Source organism: Mastomys coucha, unplaced genomic scaffold (genome assembly GCF_008632895.1).
Source record: "Mastomys coucha isolate ucsf_1 unplaced genomic scaffold, UCSF_Mcou_1 pScaffold22, whole genome shotgun sequence".
In the NCBI taxonomy this organism is placed as follows: Eukaryota; Metazoa; Chordata; class Mammalia; order Rodentia; family Muridae; genus Mastomys; species Mastomys coucha.
Window position 1 is genome coordinate 88,388,164 of NW_022196905.1, and position 19,792 is coordinate 88,407,955.

The 19,792-nt window shown below is 39.3% G+C and overlaps 1 protein-coding gene and 1 pseudogene across 5 annotated transcripts in view; both read right to left on the bottom strand.

Annotated features, from left to right (window-relative positions):
* Positions 1–19,548, bottom strand: part of Cnot6l (CCR4-NOT transcription complex subunit 6 like) — a 78,991-nt gene extending 59,443 nt beyond the window's left edge. The window contains exon 1 of one of the 5 annotated variants that reach the window (XM_031391129.1): positions 19,426–19,548. Coding sequence is in view for 1 of the 5 variants with exons in the window: in XM_031391126.1 (XP_031246986.1) it covers positions 19,158–19,162 (5 nt within the window). In the remaining 4 variants the exon portion in view is untranslated. Of the gene's footprint in view, positions 1–18,532; positions 18,622–18,833; positions 19,001–19,084; positions 19,283–19,425 lie in introns of those variants that run through there. The other 4 variants (XM_031391126.1, XM_031391127.1, XM_031391128.1 and 1 more) reach the window with 4 other exon arrangements.
* Positions 4,846–5,023, bottom strand: LOC116071509 (annotated as a pseudogene).
* Positions 19,549–19,792: the final 244 nt, after the last annotated feature.

Sequence of the window (19,792 nt, forward strand, 5' to 3'; positions counted from 1 at the left end):
CTCTCTCTCTCTCTCTCTCTCTCTCTCTGCAAGCTATCTAAAAGAGCTAATTAATAACAAGTTTGCACACAGAAAATCCCACTAGCAGTACAGAAAATCCATCAGCAGTACAACATGGAAAGTTGGCAAACAATCCTACAGCACCAACGTTTTTTCTTCAGATAACCCTAGAAACAAAAACATCTCTGCGTCTATAAATAAAATGAGACAAACTACATGAGTGACTGTAAAAGAACCACATATCATATAGACAAGTCTACTAAAAGAATTACATTTGAAGGGTAGACTCATGACTCCCACTGTGAAGGGAAAATAGAACAGATATCACAGATGAATGGGGATAGGAGCCTGGATGGGGGTGGGGATGGGAACAGGAGGGATTAGTGAGGGGAAGATGGAGGGAGAGTACTGGGAGACAACTAAAATGGGGGCTGGGGGAATGGGCATCTCTGGAACGCGCTAGAAACCTAGGGCAATGAAAACTCCCAGAGATTGATGAAGGTGACCCTAGCTAAAACTTCTAGCAATGGGGGGTACAGAGCTTGAACTGGCCATCTTCTGTAACTAGGCAAGACTTTCAGTGGAGGGATTGGGAAACCAACCCAGCCACAAAATAGCCTAATTTATAATTTGTCCTGTTTACAAGATGTGCTGGGTAAAGGGAACACAGAAATTGTGGGAATGCCCAAATGACTGGTCTAGCTTGAGACTCATGACATGAGTAGGAGCTCACCCGGACACTACTTAGAGTTCCAGGAACCAAAGCTGGATAGCCCAGAGACCTATGATAGAACCAAACACAAGTGACTCCTGCCCCACTAAATAAAAGGCAATAAAATGATTCCTAATGATATTCTGCTGTACTCATAGATTGGTGCCTAGCCCAATTGTCATCAGAGAAGCTTTATCCAGCAACTGATGGAAACAGATACAAACCCACAGCCACAAATTAGGCAGAACTTGGTATTCTGTAGAAGAGGGGAGGAGACAGAAGGGTCAAGGACACTACCAGAAAAACCCACAGAATCAACTAATCCGGGCTCAAGATGCTCACAGAGATTGAACTGTAAACTAGGGAGCCTGCATGGGACTAACCTAGGCCCTCTGCATATATGTTGTAACTGTATAGCTTGGTCTTCTTGTGGGATCCTAACAGCGGGAGCAGGGCTGTCTCTGACTGACTGTTACCTGCCTCTGAGACCCTTTCCTCCTGCTGGGTTGCCTCCTCTAACCTTAATAGGAGAGGAGGAACCTAATCTTACTGTAACTTCGCTGGTTGATATCCATGGGAAACCTGCCCTTTTCTGAAGAAGGGAATCAGGGTGAAAAGAAGAGAGATAGGAGGGGAAACTTAAGTGGAAAGGGAGGGAGGGATGTCATAAAGATTACATTTGGTCCAACATGTTTAAATGGAGAAGGGAGGTACACCGAAAATCTGAAACAACAAATTCATACAAAATCTTTTTCTTCCAATTTCAATCTTTGTCTCAGATCATATATAAAATCAATGACTTAAGTAATACTTCACAAAATTTTGTTTAGATAAACAACTACCTATAGTAGGTGTGTGATAGCACATACTTTGAATCCCAGCTCAGCACTCAGGAGGCAGACACAGATGGACTCACAGATGATCTGTGAGTTCAAAGCTAGCCTGTTGCTACATACAGAATTCTAAGTCAGTCAAGACCACACAAAAATCCTGCCTTAAAACAACAATCACATATATAAGCTAAGAAGGTTACATTGTATCCAAGAAGATATTGTTTGTCCAATTCCTAGAAAACAGCATTAAAAACTAAAAGTTTAACAAATAAACCCTTTTCATGATATATAACGTTTTCCATCACTTTTAGTTTTCTGAGAAAATATTTCGTTACATTGAACACAAAATTCTAATAATATGAAAATCTAAGAATAATCTGCAATAACTGTCCCATACTTTTGATATTAACCAAATTACACAAAGCTCCAGTATAGATAAAAACAATAATATTTAAAGAGGTGATAAATATTACTTTTCTGAGAACCAAAGTATAGAGCATCGGAAAGTGCTAGCTAATCTGTAAGTTTCCACTAAAAACAGTGGAGTAAGCGGGGCAGTGGTGGTGCATGCCTTTAATCCCAGCACTTGGGAGGAAAAGGCAGGGGAATTTCTCAGTTCAAGGCCAGCCTGGTCTACAGAATGAGTTCCAGGACAGCCAGGGCTATACAGAGAAACCCTGTCTTGAAAAAAAAAAACAAAAAACCAAAAACAAACAAACAAAAAACAGTGGAGTAAAACAGAAAAATCTCAATAACAAAACTATAAAGGATAAAATTTAACAAGCATGAAGGAAAATGTTTCAGGGTACCCAAATCTTATTTGAAAGGATTCAAAGGAAAGGTAGATCCAATGCTGATCCACAATCATCCAAAACAGCATTAAACAGAGAATCAACCTTATGATGATGGAGGAGCATGAGTAACTTCTCACCAAAATATCTATTCTACTCATATACACCTATCAAAAGGGTCAAGACAACAAAGTTTGAAAGGAAGGGGTGTTAACCTTAAAACAAATGGTTAAAATAAACAACATGAGACCTCACAAAGGCTCTCAGTCAAGAATGTTCCCATGCTAGGACCAAAGTAAAAACAAGAGCCAGCCACTAAAAGAGAAATCTGTACATTATCAGAAGAAAATTAATTTATTTGTTCATTTCCTACAAAGGCCCAGGAACCTGACTTCAGTTTCTGTTTTCTTGACAGGTAGACACTCTACAGAAGCAACAAAACACACAAAATATAATGTTCTTCCAAATTGTAGTCCTGGAGTAGAAATGCCCCCATAAAAACTCATGGAAGGTCAGAGGGGAGGCAAATGTCTAGTTCTATTACTTAAAAAAGTTTTAGTTCCATTAACTAGACAATACAAAATAGTAACAGTATACACATATAACATATTAGGAATAACACTAGCTATTGAGTCAAAGAATAATACTCATTAACAATTTTTGAAACTTAATTACATACAATCCATATCCACTATAACTGAGAAAATGCTACATTTTTTTAAAAACTTATTTTGGAGTTATTTTTGACAAAAGGCGTAATAATATAACATTGTAGAAACATTTAGATAAAACCCATGACAGAACTGTTTCCCTTGTCCTAAAAATAACCAAAAAACTTAATATTAGCCATGAGAAGGGCTGCCTCTAAGAGACTCACAAAACTTATAGCCTACTGCTGATGTCCTTGATTAACACCCACCTCAGCCCCCACCCAGAGATAGAATATAAGTCCCTACTGCAGAAAACACTTCAGAAACAGGGCCCAGAGACCCTGAGCTGGAACTGACCTGAACTCCCACTCCCTGTGGACTAGCTTTCATAAGCTTCTACCCAGTTAAGATGCCTATGAACCACATCAACAATCTGGACTGAAAACCTAGCTAAACTACTCAGTTCTAGTGAAATTATGGTTACTGGAGGAGAATCTACAATCAATTTACTAAACCAGCACAATCCCTAACAACAATCTATAAACCATTGTCTTTATACCCTCAGATAAGTATGGTCTTTGCTTCCTCATCAAGGAAACTTCTTGCAACAGAAACCACTGCAGAAAACTACAACCAATCAGTATGCAGAGTTGTGCAGCTCAGTATCAAAAGATACATCTACAAGACACTCCCACACCTAAGGATTAGGAAGCACTGCAGAAGAGCAGGCAAAGATTCTAAGACGCATAGGATAAGGCACTTGGCTGTAAGATTGTATCTCCTAGTAACATCAGAAGCTACACTTGATAAGTCTCACCAATATGACTGCCTTGAACAAAAAGATACCAACAAACATGCCAAACTGGACCAGAAAAAGCACACAAGTTCACGACGCTACACAGAGAACTACAGGCAACTGAGTAAAGCTTGAGAGCAGGAGGGATGTTTCTCCCCAGGGAAGAGCACACCCATTGATTTTTCCAGTCAGTCAGTCCTGAAAACAAACAAGTGACACTATGTAAACTCAACAGGTTATGTTTAAGAATATACATATATATAAATACATATATATGCATGCATGTCGTAACAATGTAAAAAGAGGCCATGAATTTGCAGGAGAACTGGGAAAGGTATATGGGGGTGTTTGGAAAAAGAGAAATGAGATTATAACCAACTAAATTATAATCCCAAAACTATAAATTAAATTTTAAACTCTTACTATTTTGGAACTGTGACAAATATACACATCTTCCTATTTTGAATTTCTTTACAAAATATTTTATTACTTTCCACAAAAAAAATAACATTTCAAAATTGATATAATATAATGAATAATGTATGTAAATATCAAAAAGGAGCCACTGAGAACTAAATCTGGATTAGGTAATTCTTAATCAGGTTGATGAATAAAAATTTCCTAAATGTATAAACATGCAAACATTCTTTATGTATATTACACAGCTTAAATTAGCCCTTATCCTATTAAAATGTGGCTACTGAACAAATGTCTTTTAAAATGTCTTCTTAATTACTAATTGAAGATTTGATCTCCTTTTCATCAGTACTAATCCCAAATGACTTTTCTAGTTTTGAAAACTGAGTATCACACTATCTTGAAACTTCCTCTTATCTTCTGGACCAAACTTCAAGTAGGATAAAGAAAGATGGGGTTTATGAATTGGAAAAAGAAAACAAGCACTAAATGCACAGACAGGATGAACTCTCACATATCATTTCACTAAACTTATGAATTATATATTAACTGTCAATTTACAGATAAGGAAATTGAAATACAAAAAAGCTGTGAAACAGTCAATATCTCACAGATGATGCATAAGTAGAATTTCTTTTAAGTCCCCACAGGATGCACTACTCTTGCAAAACCCAGTCTATACATGGAATGAATGTATACCATGTTCCTATCCATCTCCTTACTCCAAAAACATACGTACTGTTCTTGGAGAGAGAACACATCAGATAGCAAACTGGTAAGAACAGATGCTACACTTGATTTTGGCCAAAAGCTTAAAAAACAGTTAATAGAATTTAAACATAGATTAAGTGCTTGAGATATGGCTCAGGAATATAATACTTGCCTAGCATATCATTTAATCCTTAACTTGGAAAAAACAAAATAAATCTAAAACTATGAAATATAAGTTAAGTCCAGCTATAAAATCTAAGCTCTTACTAAGGAATCCCAAGCTTAGTTCTGTACATTACTAGAAGAAAATGTAGAAAAAGAAGTTTTACAGTCTTAATGTTGAGAGTACTTTTCAGCAAGGCAAAAAGACCAGTAGAAATTAAATATGAAGGAAGCTTAATGACAGACACCTTTAATTCCAGTATTCAGGAGACAGAGGCAGACAGGTCTCTAAGTTAAAGCCTAGCATGATGTGCGTACAGGGTTTCAGGATAGCCAAGCCTATAAACAGTAAGATCATGTCTTTAAAAAAAATACATGCAGCAAAAAGTTTAATTTAATATTGATAAAGGAAAGAGTAAGGTCAAAAGACGTCCCAGAAACTGTAACAAAAACTCTAAAATATTTATAGGCATCAGTAAAATGGGTTTTGTTGTTGTTGTTACTCTAAAACAACAGTTTTGGTTTTTTTTCAGTTAAAAAAAGTATAAATTCCAATAGGAATATTTAAGGTGAATATAATGATCAGGCAAGTCACAAAACAATGTAAAAGTATTAAAAGAATACACAAGTGAGACAAAAAGAATCCTCACTAGCAAAAAACTAAGTATTTTTTTAAAATATATGACTATTCTCAGAGTAGCAATGATTAATAACATGATGACAGTTTAGAGAAAGAAGCAGCTTTTAAAAAACTGATGATAAAATTTTTTCAGGAGTATTTTGAACAGAAGTCAGGACCTCATGCTTGCCGAGTCAAACATTCTACCACTGAGTTTTGTACTTTCAGCCCCCCAACACCTATGGTAGTAAAAATGTATGCATTTTGTTAAGCTGACAAGACTTACCAAAATTATATACTTATTTGATTCTTCAAGACCACTTGTAAAAATTTATCCTTTAAAAAAATCATTCAAGGACTGGTGAGATGGCTCAGTGGTTAATAACATTGCTCTTCCAGAGGTCCTGAGTTCAATTCCCAGCAACCACATGGTGACTCACCACCATCTACAAAGAGATCTGATGTCCTCTTAAGGCATGTAGGTATACATGTAGACAGGGAACTCCTACATTAAAATATATACACATACATAAATAAATGATTGTTAAAAAGCATGCAATATGGGAGCTGCAGAGGTGACTTGTATAAAGGGCTTGCTGGGAAAACATGAGGGTCTAAATTCAGAGCCCCAGAACCCATGTGAGCTCTAGAAGTATGACTGAGGAAAACATCCCAGTATTCTAGCCTACGCCTACACACACCAAGTGAGCATTCCCAGACACAGCACACAACACACACACACATACAAAAGTATTCAAAGACATTTAAATTTTTTACTTTGTTTTGATAATCATCATAAATTATCAACTAGCAGGAAATTAGATAAGTGGTATATCAATAGATTAAGGTCAAGCCATTAAAAATGACTTATAAAAACATATGTCAATTACTTCCAAACTCAGAGTTACCAAATAAGCAAATCCATTCTTAAGTATATACTCAAGAAAAATTAAAGCATATGTCCCAACTAATTCTACACACTAATATTATAGCAAAAATACTTAAAATAGTCCAAAAAATATACATATGCAAAAAAAAAAAAAAAAACATGTTAACCACAAATTAACCATAACAAAAAATGAGAACTAGGAATGTAGCTCAGTCACAGAAAGACTGCTTAGGTCTACAGAGCCCTGAATTTAATCCCCAGCACTGCATCAACTGGTGTGGTATATATGTCTGTATTGGAAATACTTACAAAGTAAAGGCAGGAGGATACAGAGTTTAAGGTCATACTTTGCTATTCATCCTACGTAACATCCACTGCATGTTGGGAATTAGCTTATAATACAGGAGACACTGTCTCAAAAAAAGAATGAATGAAGTACTATTACATGTTATCAAATGGCTTATTCTTGAAACATTATGCTAAATGAAAAAGAAGTTGGGCACAGAAGTGTAGATTGCTGTCTATATGCAGGTGAGGGTAGGCACAAGGTAAGACTAGAGCCTGTGATTGGGCAGCAGAAAAAGAAGGCGGGCTGATAGTTTTAGAGACAGTACAAATAGGAACAGAGAAGGAAGAAAGAGAGAAGATGGAGGAAGGAGAGGACGAACCCGATCCACCTGGCTTTAAATAGCCACGGGTAGCTATGAATATCATAAAAGGGATAGAATACTATAGGACAATTTATCCAATCTAGGTGGGCAGCTTGTATCAATATCAGTTGGCTCTGAGTCCATTGTACAGGCGTTTTGTGGGTTGAGAATTTACTGATATAAATCTGACTGATAAATTACAAACCTCTAAAGTTATGATTTCACTGGGTTAGTTCCGCAGCAAGTGAACCATGAGTTGGGCAGCTGCTATATGGGGCTAGCCATGGAGGCCAGAGAGTAGCCGGCGAAAGCATGGGTTGTTTTTTATTACACGCTACACAAATCACATATATGATCAACTTTCATTAAATGCCTAGAACAGGCAATCCATTAAAAAATCCCAAGTATGAATCCAGGCACTCAGGAGGCAAATGCAGGCAGTTTCTCTGTGAGTTCTAAGCCAGCCAGAGCCACATGGTGAAATCTTGTCTGAAAAAAAAAAAAAGAAAAAAGTTTTAAACAACAAAACCATCAGCAAGTAGCTGATAGCTGCCAGCAGAAAGGGGAAATAGTGCTAATATCCCATATCAAGTTTCTTTTAGGACTGAGGGGTATTCTACGCATAGGTGACATAGTCAAAATAATGTGGATATACTAAAATCATTGAGATACACTTTAAAATAGGAATTTAGCATTTAATGTAACACGTAAAAATGTGAAGCCAGGCAGTGGTGGTGCACACCTTTAATCCCAGCACCTGGGAGGCACAGGCAGGCGAATTTCTGAGTTCGAGGCCAGCCTGGTCTACCGAGTGAGTTCCAGGACAGTCAGGTCTATACAGAGAAACTCTGTTTCAAAACAACAACAAAAAAATTTAAAAGCATAAAATATACCTCTAGATAAAAAATTGTGATGGTGTTCCAATTAAAAACAGCATATGTAATATATTCTTTAATTTTATGAAATATTTTGACGGTTATATAAAAGCATATTGTCCAGATAATAGTTCTATATACCATACTAATACTTACTATGAAAGAAAATAGCCAGGAAATTATCCTCTAGTATTTAAAAGAGCACATATTACTTGCAAAAAGATAAGAAGAGTAAAATTACTACCATCTGTAAAGAAAAGTACATAACTAAGACATAAAGTTGAGAGAACCCAGGAGACAGTAAATATAGGTTGTTAATCTGGGGCCCATGAATGTCAGGGAATCTGAATTTGTATAGGAAAAAATTGTATCAGTTTTCACTAAAGCACAGTACTTTTTTCATACAGACATGGACAACCTACAGTAGTGATGATAACTATGATTTTTGTTGAAAAAAAAAACAATTTACTCTTCATATCATATTATAGTTACAAAAATATCAGATTTTTTTTTACTGTTTCATAATTATAGTTATTAGACTCACTACATCTTCTTAAATACACTAAGAAGTATATGTACTTTTTTACCACATATATTTTAATAGTTTTGTCTCAGGGATTTCTAGAGGGAAGAACTAACTTTGTTTTTGTTTTTGAAATTAGGTCTCATGTATGGTATCACAGGATAAGATTAATTGGTGCTAGGCACTTCACAGTCACTCGCTTTTTGATTTTGTGGATCTCTATAGTGACCTACACATGCTACAAACTTAAGCTTGTCTGTTGAGGAATGAAAGCTACACCTCTCAGGCTAGGCTGATGCTCAGGCTATACAACCCATATAAAGATCTCTTCAAGTGTCCAGGCTATAATATTCTTTAAAAAATTTTCAGAAATCAGAGTGTTCACCTGTCCTGTGCAAGACCCAGGTTCAATCCCTAGCACAGTAAAAAGAATGAGTTAACTTTAAATTTTGTTACTAACCTGCTCAAAATCATCCAATTGCCCCCAATATCTTTAATAGTATAGGTAAATATGAGATTTCAAAGCTATATAGTATCTACTAGTAAAAGTGTGTGGTTAACTAATGATTATCCTCTAAAATAAAGTCACATTATAACTTTTAATTTAAGTATTAGTAAAAAAAAAAACCTCAATTTATGTATTTAAAAATGCGTGCTTTGTTGAAATCTCTGTGTCAATTACATAAGGACAAAACTAATTAATATTCCCACTTATAATCATGCTTTAATTTGCCCAATTAACTTCATGTTCCTATTCAACCCATGGACTCTAACCAGAAGTTAAACTGATTTTCTAAAAACTTAACATCCACAAGTAGATATTTGTTGATGTAATTTCCACTGCTTACAATGGCACTTATTAATTTAATATACATTTCCTAAGTTCATGTTTTCTATTATGTTTCAAACACTTAACCCATAAAGATGAAGTATACATCATTTGCACTCTTCAAAATGACATACTCTATTAGAAAAGCCAAGACATAAACCAGGTAATTATAAGACCCTGTGGCAAACTTTATCAAAGAATGTTAAAGGCATACAAGAAAAATCATAAAGCAAAGCCTGGAAGTGTCAGATAAGGTTTCCCAGAGTAAGTAATACCTGAGGTGAATTATTAAAGAAGGCAGTGGGGTCATAAAGCATAAGGTGCCATAGGCACATTTAAAGCACTAACAAGACTGTAAGTCACTCACTTTGGCTAATCTAGGGAATATGTGAAAGGAAAGAAACTGGAAAGGTAAGGAATGACAAGATCTTGATGGGCCCTCCTTATAACACCATGAAATGTGCACCTATTTTTGGAAGACTATACGACAGAAAGACATCCTGGGAATCACAGAGGTATAAGAATTCAACAACATAATTGTTAATATGAGACCTTCATGAAATCTGTTAAACCAATATTTTCGTATACTATAGGCACTAGTCATATCAATACTATTAAAAGACATGTTATTTCATTTAAATCTAGCATAGGGATATCAAACTGCTTATACCCTGACTTGATAGTAGTTATTAATATTTATATCTTTAAATAATAATTAAAAACAAAAACCTAAAGCTGGATATTGTTGCTCACATTTATACTTCCAAAACTAGATAAACTGAGGCAGGAAGAAATGTCTTGAGTTATAGGCTAGCCTGGGCTAAAGACAAATCCTGCCTCAAAGGAAAGAATGAAACTATAAGGAAAAATAAAACAAAGATCTTACATGATCCACAAAAATCAAAATATTTATATCTCTTCACTGAAAGTTTGATTCAGCCTAGCACATAATATATAACAAGAAAATAGTAACTATTATTATAATTGAAGCATTTTACATATGAAATGAAAGATGCAATGAAATTTATATAAATCTGTCCATTAATAGTATATATAAAGAAACAAAGGGGACAATGATATAAATTGATAAAGCTGTTGCTGTAACCTATTTTCTTACCTTCCTTTCCTCTCATCATTAAAGGAAAAAAGACCTCTGCTTACTCATCCCTGTAAGTTAAAACCTATTATGTACTCTGTCAGCACTAAATGTTATTGTCAGCTACCAAATTCACTTGTTTGCTGTAACCAAACTTAGATTCCTTCTTAATAAGGTAAGCACTCTGGAATCAACCATACTTCACTGTAATCAGGAAATGTCAAATATCCTAGAAGTTTACTAATAGTAAGAAGTCATAACAGCAAGCATATACTGAAATTAAAGCTTTTATTACAGATCTGCTAGGTACTATTCCAAACACTTTATGAGAATTAGATCATTAAATCATTATTCAACTCTGAGATAAGTGCTATTACTATCTCCCTATTACAGATGAAGAAACTGAAACAGAAACTAAATGAGTTTCTGACAGCTACAAAATGGAAGATCTAAGGCTCAAATTCTTAACCTATTAGAAAATGTGAATCATACTGTCTATCTCACAGTATTTTCAGACAGATTAATTCAGATTACATGTGTAAGGGCTATGAGTCTCAATTTTGTTAGTCCTTGGTACTTAGTAATCTAAAAAAGTACTAGTTCCACTCCACAGTAAAGGCTTGATCCAATAGAGAAAGAGGGAGGAGGGAAGAAGGCAGGCTGAATAGTGTAACTCAGTGATGGGACACAGCATGCTTGGCACCCTAGGTTCGATCTCACCTAAGTCCATCAAGTGCCAAAATTTCAGGTATGCCACCATACCAGTGTACTGGTGTGAATCATAACAGCTCCCACAGGCTAATACACTTGACTATTTGGTTCCTAGTTGAACTGTTTGGGAAGAACTAGGAGGTGTGACCTTGGAGGAGGTGTGTCACTGGGGATTGGCTTTGAGGTTTCAAAACCCTCACCATTCCCAGTTAGCTTTCTCTCTCTGATCAAATGGGTGTGGTGTGGTGTGGTGTGGTGTGGTGTGGTGTGGTGTGGTGTGGTGTGGTACGGTATGGTTTTTCCAGACCAGGTTTCTCTGTGTAGCCATGGCTGTCATGGAACTCACTCTGCAGAATAGGCTAGCCTCAAAGGCAGAGATCCGTCTGCCTCTGCCACCATACCCTGTTTTTTAAGTTGTCTTGGTCATGTGAGGAGTTCTTCACAGCAACTGAAAAGTAAACTAAGACACCTCAGCTAGTAATACTTTTCCTGATTCATAATTTTCAAACCTGAAACAATTTTACCCTGTTTCAAGGTTTATTACTATGCTCTGATCTGAAATGTCTTCTGCAGGCTCTGTATGAAAGGCTTAGTTAGTAGCTGATGGGCTCCAGCAAGGTGTCATGAGGACTTTCAACTCATCAATGGCTTAATCTACTAGTAGATTCTACTAATAATTTGATGGCATGATTGGGATGGAAGTGGTAGAAATTAGGAAATGGGTCTAAGTGGAGAAAGTAAACGACTGAGGGCATGCCTGGAAGGATATGTCTTGTTCCCGCCTCATCTCAGCTTCCTAGGTACTATAAAGTGAACAGCTTTTCTCTGCCTTGCCATAGTCCAAAAATATGGAGCCAGCCAACTATGGATTGAAGCGTTTGAAATCATGAGCTAAAATAAATCTTCCCTTTGTTTCTCTTGGCTATTTTGTCTAGTAACCAAATGACTAGCAATTCCTATTCTGTACAGAATTCACTATTTTTCATAAATTTACTCTAGATGTTGCATTAAATATAAACCTACAGAATGTATACTGTATGTAATTTTAGGGGTTTTGTTTTGCTTAAGTATAATGAACATTACGATTAAGAAGTAACAGACATACATGCATGCACAGGCCTCAATACACTTTACAATGTCTCCTCTACATCTTCCATAGTTCACTTTAGAACTGGGTATATTAATGGGTACAGAATGTGTCCTCAAATAGGGTTTTTAATTTTCAAAATGCAAAATATTAGCAATAGTTACCATGAAGAAGTTAACCAAACTACTCAAAAATATTCCTCAGAGGGGAGGCAGGCAGAGAAGGGGGGGGGGGGGGAAGGAAGGGCAGAAAGAGGAGAAAGGAAGAAGGAAAAAAGATAGGAAAGGAGTGCGGATAATAAGGGAAAGGAGAAATTAGATCCATAATCAAGCTAAGTAATACTCAGAGATACATAGTCAAGTCCTTAGGGAAAAGGTAAGTAAAGATGAGTCAGGACATTGTAAGGCTCCGGGGCAATAAACGAATAAACTATAATTTGACTAAAACTGAAGTTGTACAAAGATAAAATCCATCTCTAGAAGGTGTTAGTGCAGATAGTAAAACAAAGATGTAGTATTTTTATCATGAAGCATATGATTAATAATTATGGGGTGGGGAGGGTTATTTGATGATTTTACTGTTGTTTCTATATTAAGATTCACATGTATTATTTTAATGCCTTTAAAATTATGAAATAGCAAAAGTAAATAGTAGAACATGCCAAGGTTCACCTAAATGTTTCTTTAGAGTGTAAATAGTAACAGTAAAAGAAATCTTTAAAAATATTCTCTGTGAAATTAAACTCCATAAACTAAAATTTAGAGTTCTGGCTCACAGATCCCAACTGATTTGAAAATACAGGAGATACATTAAACAGCCAGAACCCAGTAAAGCACAATGACCATCAACTGTTGCATAGTAAAGGACATCTCACAATGACCATCAACTGTTGCGTAGTAAAGGACATCTCTACCAAATTCACAACATTGTAAGTTCTCATAAAATTTCAAACTTTTAAATAGTTGCTAAAATTTGTTTGCCACTCAAGCCTTTCACATATTAGAGTTGTGGTCCCCATTTTCTTCTATTTCTCCCCTCCCTTGCCCTCTCCTTTCCTCTAACTTTTCCCTCAAATTTTTACATGGAAGATGGAAAGTAATACTTAAGTATAATAATTTAACTTTCAGATATACTTTTACAAGTATGTAATATCATCTAAAATAATGCCCTGAAGCCCTCTGCCGTGAAAATAAACAATCTGTCCAGGACTACTTCTCACACTCATTATATTTAAATAGTGCTCTATGAAAAATTCTTGCCATGAAATTTGGGAAAGTGTCCTTTCAGTTCTTAAAAAAAATGGTCTGTGAGCAATAAGCAGAATACCAAGATCCTAGGAGTGGAGGAGCCACAGAATACAAAAAGCTCTAAAGTAGACTGCCACATAGAACACAGCCATGCTAACTAGAAGGACATGCAAACTTCTGTGTCTTAAGGCACTAAAATTTTGTATTGAATTTATTATATCATTAGCAATAAATACAGAAATTCCTAATATTCCAATCCTTCTTAATTAAAGGTATTTATAACGAATATTCAGGAAAGATTACTTAAAGTTCCCTTAGGTAACATTAAATTACAAACCCTAATTCCACCTTGACTTTATTATAATTTCTTTACTTTAAACAAAAAAAAAAAAAAAATGAGTATTTCCAGTGTTAAAAATAAACTATCCAGCCGGGCAGTGGTGGCACACGCCTTTAATCCCAACACTTAGGAGGCAGAGACAGAGGCAGGTGGATTTCTGAGTTCGAGGCCAGCCTGGTCTACAGAGTGAGTCCCAGGACAGCCAGGGCTACAGAGAGAAACCCTGTCTCAAAAAATACAAAAAATAAAAATAAAAAAATAAAACTATCCAGGCTGGAGAGATGGCTCAGTGGTTAAGAGGCCCCGAGTTCAATTCCCAGCAACCACATGGTGGCTCACAACCATCTGTAATGGGTTCCAATGCCTTCTTCTGGTGTCTCTGAAGACAGCTATAGTGTACTCATATAAGTAATCTTTAAAAAGGAAAAAAAAGAAGTCAAGATATCAAAGAGTACACATGGAGGGACTCATAGCTCCAGCCGCTTATGTAGCTGAGGATGGCCTTGTTGCGCATCAATGGGAGGAGAGGCCCTTGGTCCTGTGAAAGCTATCCGATGCCCTAGTGTAGGGGAATGTCAGAGCAGGGAGGCAGGGCTGGGTGGGTGGGGGAACACCCTCATAGAAGCAAGGGGAGAGGGGATGGGATAGGGGGGTTCCGTAGGGGAACTGGGAAAGGGGATAACGTCTGAAATGTAAATAAAGAAAATATATAATAATAATAATAATAATAATAATAATAATAATGTCAAGATATGTCAACACTTAGAATTTACTGCAGAGACAGAACTCTCTGTGAGCTCAAGACCACCCTAATCTACAAAGAGTTCCAGGATAGCCAGGACTGTTACACAGAAAAACCTTGTCTCAAAAATAAATAAATAAATAAATAAATAAATAAAATAAACTATCCAAATACTTCACTTTTTGGTTTGCTTGAAGTAGGGAGCTGGCTTTTTTTCTTTAGGGAGAGGGGTTGTTTGGTTTGGTTTCTGTAACAGGGTTTCAATATGTACTATAGGGTTCTGCCTCTACCTCACAAGGGCTGGGAATTATAGGCATGTACCAGCAAGCTAAAGAGGATGTAGGGAAAGGGGAATCCCTACTTATTGCTGGTGGGATTGTAAAAATAGTACAGCAGTTATAGAAATTACCTCAAAAAAATAAAAATAAAAACAGGACTATCATATAACCCAGCTATATCACTCCTAGATACATAACTCAATAGACTCTATATCCTTACAACGGTGATAAACATGCTTACTGATAGGAAGGGAAATGGATTCAGCATAGATGCCATGATAACAAGGACAATGGAATCAATCTAGATGCCTACAATGAAAATGTAGTGTATATATATATATATATATATATATATATATACACACACACACACACACACACACACACACACACACACACAGTGAAATTTTACTCGGCTGTAAAGAAAAGTAAAATCTACAGGAAAAAAGATAGACCTGAAAAGCATTGTATTAAGTGCTTTTCAGTGACCCAAATGCACAAAGACAAACCAATATTCTCTTTTTATATGCAGATCCTAGCTTGTATAGATGTATGTACATAAGTGGGAATAGCCTAAAATGGACACCAAGAACAAGTAATGAGATCATGAGGAGGGAAAAGGGACAGGACAACAAGCAACGTCTATGACATGAGTCCAGAAAGTGGGCAAGATTAAAAACAAAAGGGATTAGAGGGCAGGAGACATGGAGGGGAAAGCAAAACAAATTTTGTTGGAAAATGCCATAGTGATACCTAAAACTTTGTATGTTAATTTCTTAGATAAATGAAAGCATATTTGCCTTCTAATAAAGCTGTCCCTACAAGTGTGTGTGTGTGTGTGTGTGTGTGTGTGTGTGTGTATTCGTACTCCTGTGTAAAATTTTTCAGTGGATGTTTATATATTAAAACTTTCACCAGATATTTTGAAATTTTCGAAAATCTCACTGTATAACTTACAAAATCTAGAAAATACTAAGATCATTGTTAAAACAAAGATAAGACTTAACTAGGAAAACTGAGTGTTTGAAGATTCATTTTCTTATTTTTTTTTCATTCTTTCTTTTTTGTTTTGGGGGGGGGTGGTTTTTTGAGACAGGGTTTCTCTGTATAGCCCTGGCTGTCCTGGAACTCACTCTGTAGACCAGGCTGGCCTCGAACTCAGAAATCCACCTGCCTCTGCCTCCCAAGCGCTGGGATTAAAGGCGTGTACCACCACTGCCCGGCATTTTCTTGTTTTTTATTATATGTGTATATATCTGTATGTGGTTAGCGTGCACTTAATGTAGTTACCCTCTGAAGCCAGAAGAGGGTGTCAGATCACCTACAACTGTCAGTTGTGAGCTGCATAACATGCATGCTAGGAACCCAACTCTGGTCCTCTGAAAGAGTACAATGTTCCCTTAATCGCTCAGCTACCTCTCCAATCCCCAAAACTGGTATTTTAAAGGGACATGAACTTAATGAAATTATTCCCACATTCTCACTACTGTCTTTATCCCCACTCCCTAAAACATAAAACAAGCAAGCAAGCAAGCAAACAAGCAAACCAACCTCTTAAATTAGAACCAAGTGAAATAGCAACTGCCTATAACTGCAGTAAGGAGGCTGAGGCAAGAGTATTGTTAAGTCTGTGGTAAACCTGCCCTACAGGACAAGACTCTCAAAAACAAACACTTAATTTTAAAAAGTGTAATTCTTTTAATCTTTCCATTGATTTTTACTTTATACCCCTCACCATTATGGTTTTCCAAAAACATAAACTTAAATTTTAAAAAAAATCAAAATTCAACAAATAGCACATTTACTACCCACTCTACACAAAATGAAAACAACAAATTATTATAAGATGGTAGAAAAGCTCAAAAAGATACTCCCAAAGGCTTTATTTACAAGAATCAGTCAACCTGAACTAAAAGAATTATGTAACAGTTTTGTAACACTTATTGTTTGTAACTGTATATAAAATCTACTTCTTTCATCCATTTTGGTTTTTAACTATATTCAACCTACAGAACCTAGAATCCTCCCCCAGGGGCTATGTTATAAAATTCATTTAAAAGTAATCAAACTAAAACTATTCAAAAATAATAAATACGTCAAGTTTGGCTACTTTCTATAAACGAGCATGCAAGGCTACAATAACAATTTTATTTCTAAAAAAATGCTTACATAGACTTTATGTATATTAAAGGCCTGAAATACTTTTTCCCCTCAGTGTTAGGAACCAAACCCAAGGCCCACATAAGTTGTACACAAATCTACATCCCCGGCTCGATTTTCTTGATCCCTAACTCACAATTAAGCAATATTGCTACAGATAATTAATGAGTGTTTGTACTTAAAAACGCTTTTCGATACTTATAATCAGAGCAGTAACAGGCAGTAGTAAAGGTCGCATCTACTATATGCCAAACATCCTCGTCTCACAACCTTACTCAAAGAGTATCATCTTCTTGATACAAGAAAACAGATATACAAATTCTAGACAGCAAGAGAATATGAGAATGAGTATCAACGACATGGCCATGGTTCTAACGAGTCTGTAAAAGTTAGGACCCTTTTCCTATTAAACTCCACACTTCGACTGTTCCTCGAGTACTGTTAGTAGAAAACAGCTTTTTACTTCTCCTCTCCCCACCCCCACCTTCCCACTGAAGAACATACAGTTTCTCTGTGAGACTAGGTTCAGAAAAGAGCAATCTGGCCATTACACTGACCACAACCTAAAAGCTTCAAATGATACTGTATTGTGACTCCACCCACAGTCAAGGTCTAGCTGTGTGGGCTAACTAAAATACCGTTTACATATAGTTCTGAAATGCACTATACACTCCGTGGCAGATTTACCTTCATTTCCGCTTTTTGTTTGGACTCTTCTAAAATAGCTTTCCAGGAGCACACACTAAATTGACTATAGAAGCTGATGATCTAGGTTTGGGAGACTTGAGGAAAATACGTTTGGTAATACATGACTATCTTCATGGAGAATTACGATAATGAGAATGGCGTGCTTTCACTGTGTACAAACAGCTCAGCTAAACTCCTGAACACAATCCGCCTCAACAGTCTACGCTAAATAAGTCGGTAGGGTTAAGATGACAGCTCCGGTAACTTCCTCTTCCTCCCGGACCTCCACAGTTCTGTGTGTCCACGCCTTTCCCTCCAGGAGGCAGGATAGAAGCAATTTCAAATTCCCAAAATTTGATCCAATCCCACCAACACCACAAGCCAACAAGTCCAGTCTCCCTTTCTTCCTCTGCCTTTCCAGGCTGATTTCCAGGGAGGCGAAGATCTTACCAACGATAAAGTCTCTGCAGCAACCACAGCAACAACAAAGAACGTATTTACTCCAGCCTCGGTCTCCTCGCACAGCCTTAAAGGAAGGACGTAAAGAGGAGATCCGAACACCACGTATTCCGAGATTTACTGTTTTGATTCACTTTCTCTCGGGTTCCCCCACGCCAGCCTGGGAAGGCCTGCAGTTAGAACGCCAAAAGGTGCCTTCGTCTCCCCTTGGGAGGCGCGGAGGCGGCAGAGGCGACCGCGATCTGCGTGTCCCGCCCCCGACCCTCACCTGGCCGGGCCCGGGGCAGCACCCAGGGCCCGCGCGAGCACGGAGTCCCGGGAGCGTCTGGAGAGGCCGGCGGGCGGGCGGGAGAGCGAGCCGGCGGGCGGGCGAGCGAGCCAGCCAGCGAGCGGGCGGGCAGGCGGGCGCGAAGACGGTTAGGCCGCGCTGCAGGCCGGCGCGCTTCCTGCCTCGGCCCCGGCCTCGGGAACCGCGGCCCGAGCCCCCGCCGCCCGATGCCCGCCTCCCGCACTGCCTCCCGCACTGCCTCCCGCGTCCGCGGCGTGAGTCCCTGCCGAGCACTTCTCACCTGCGAGGCTCCTAGCCCCGGCCTCGAAGCGGGAGGACCACGCCGCTCTGGGGTCCCCGACGCGGGCCCCCTCCCCAGACGCACCCGGCCGGGAACCCGCGCCCCCAGAGGCGACGCGGGCCGGCTCCCGCCACCCGACACACACAGACACACGCGCGACACACACACACGCACACCCACTCGCCGCGGGGCCGCCTCCCGCCCGCCAAAGTCCCAACTCACACACCCACACACGTTCGTCCCTCGCCCACCTCACTTCCCCGGGGGGACGCGCTCCCCCTCGCTCCACTCCCGGTCCGACTCCGAGGCACGGAAACACTCTACCTCATTCTCCTCCGCGGGCCCAGATCGAGCACTAGCAGCCATTTCCCCGCGGCAGGGGAACACACACACGCACACGCGCGCGCGCGCTCCAGGCCCCCACAGATGCTCCCCTCCAGACCTCAGACGCAAACACAAACACCCACGCCCGCCCGCCCGCCCGCCCGCCCGCTCGCTCGCTCGCTCACCCGAGGGGCCGCGGCGGCGGGAGGCCGGGCCCCGGAAGGCGAGCGCGCAGGGCCCGGAGCCGAGGCCCGCGCCCCCTCCTCACCTGCATTCAGCGCGCCAGGGTCCGGGCGGCGGCGACGACGGCGGCGGCGGGGCGACTGCTGCTGGGGCTGCGGCGGCGGGGGAGGAGGCGGCGGCGGCGGTGGCGGCGGGGCTGAGGGCAGTAAAGACATGCAGGCAGCCCGCCGGGGGGAGAGGCACCGGCCGGAGGGGACGCGGGGCGGGCGGGCCGGGCCGGGCCGCCTGTGGAACCACCGAGGCGGCGGAGGGCGGCCAGAGGGAGCGCCGAGCAGACGGATCGGGGTGGGGGGCGGGGAAGGGGAACGCGGGCCGGGCCGCGCCGCGCAGGACCTGGGCGACCGGGGCGCGCAGGAGAGGGCCCGCGGTCGCCGGAGACGCGGCCGCCGCTG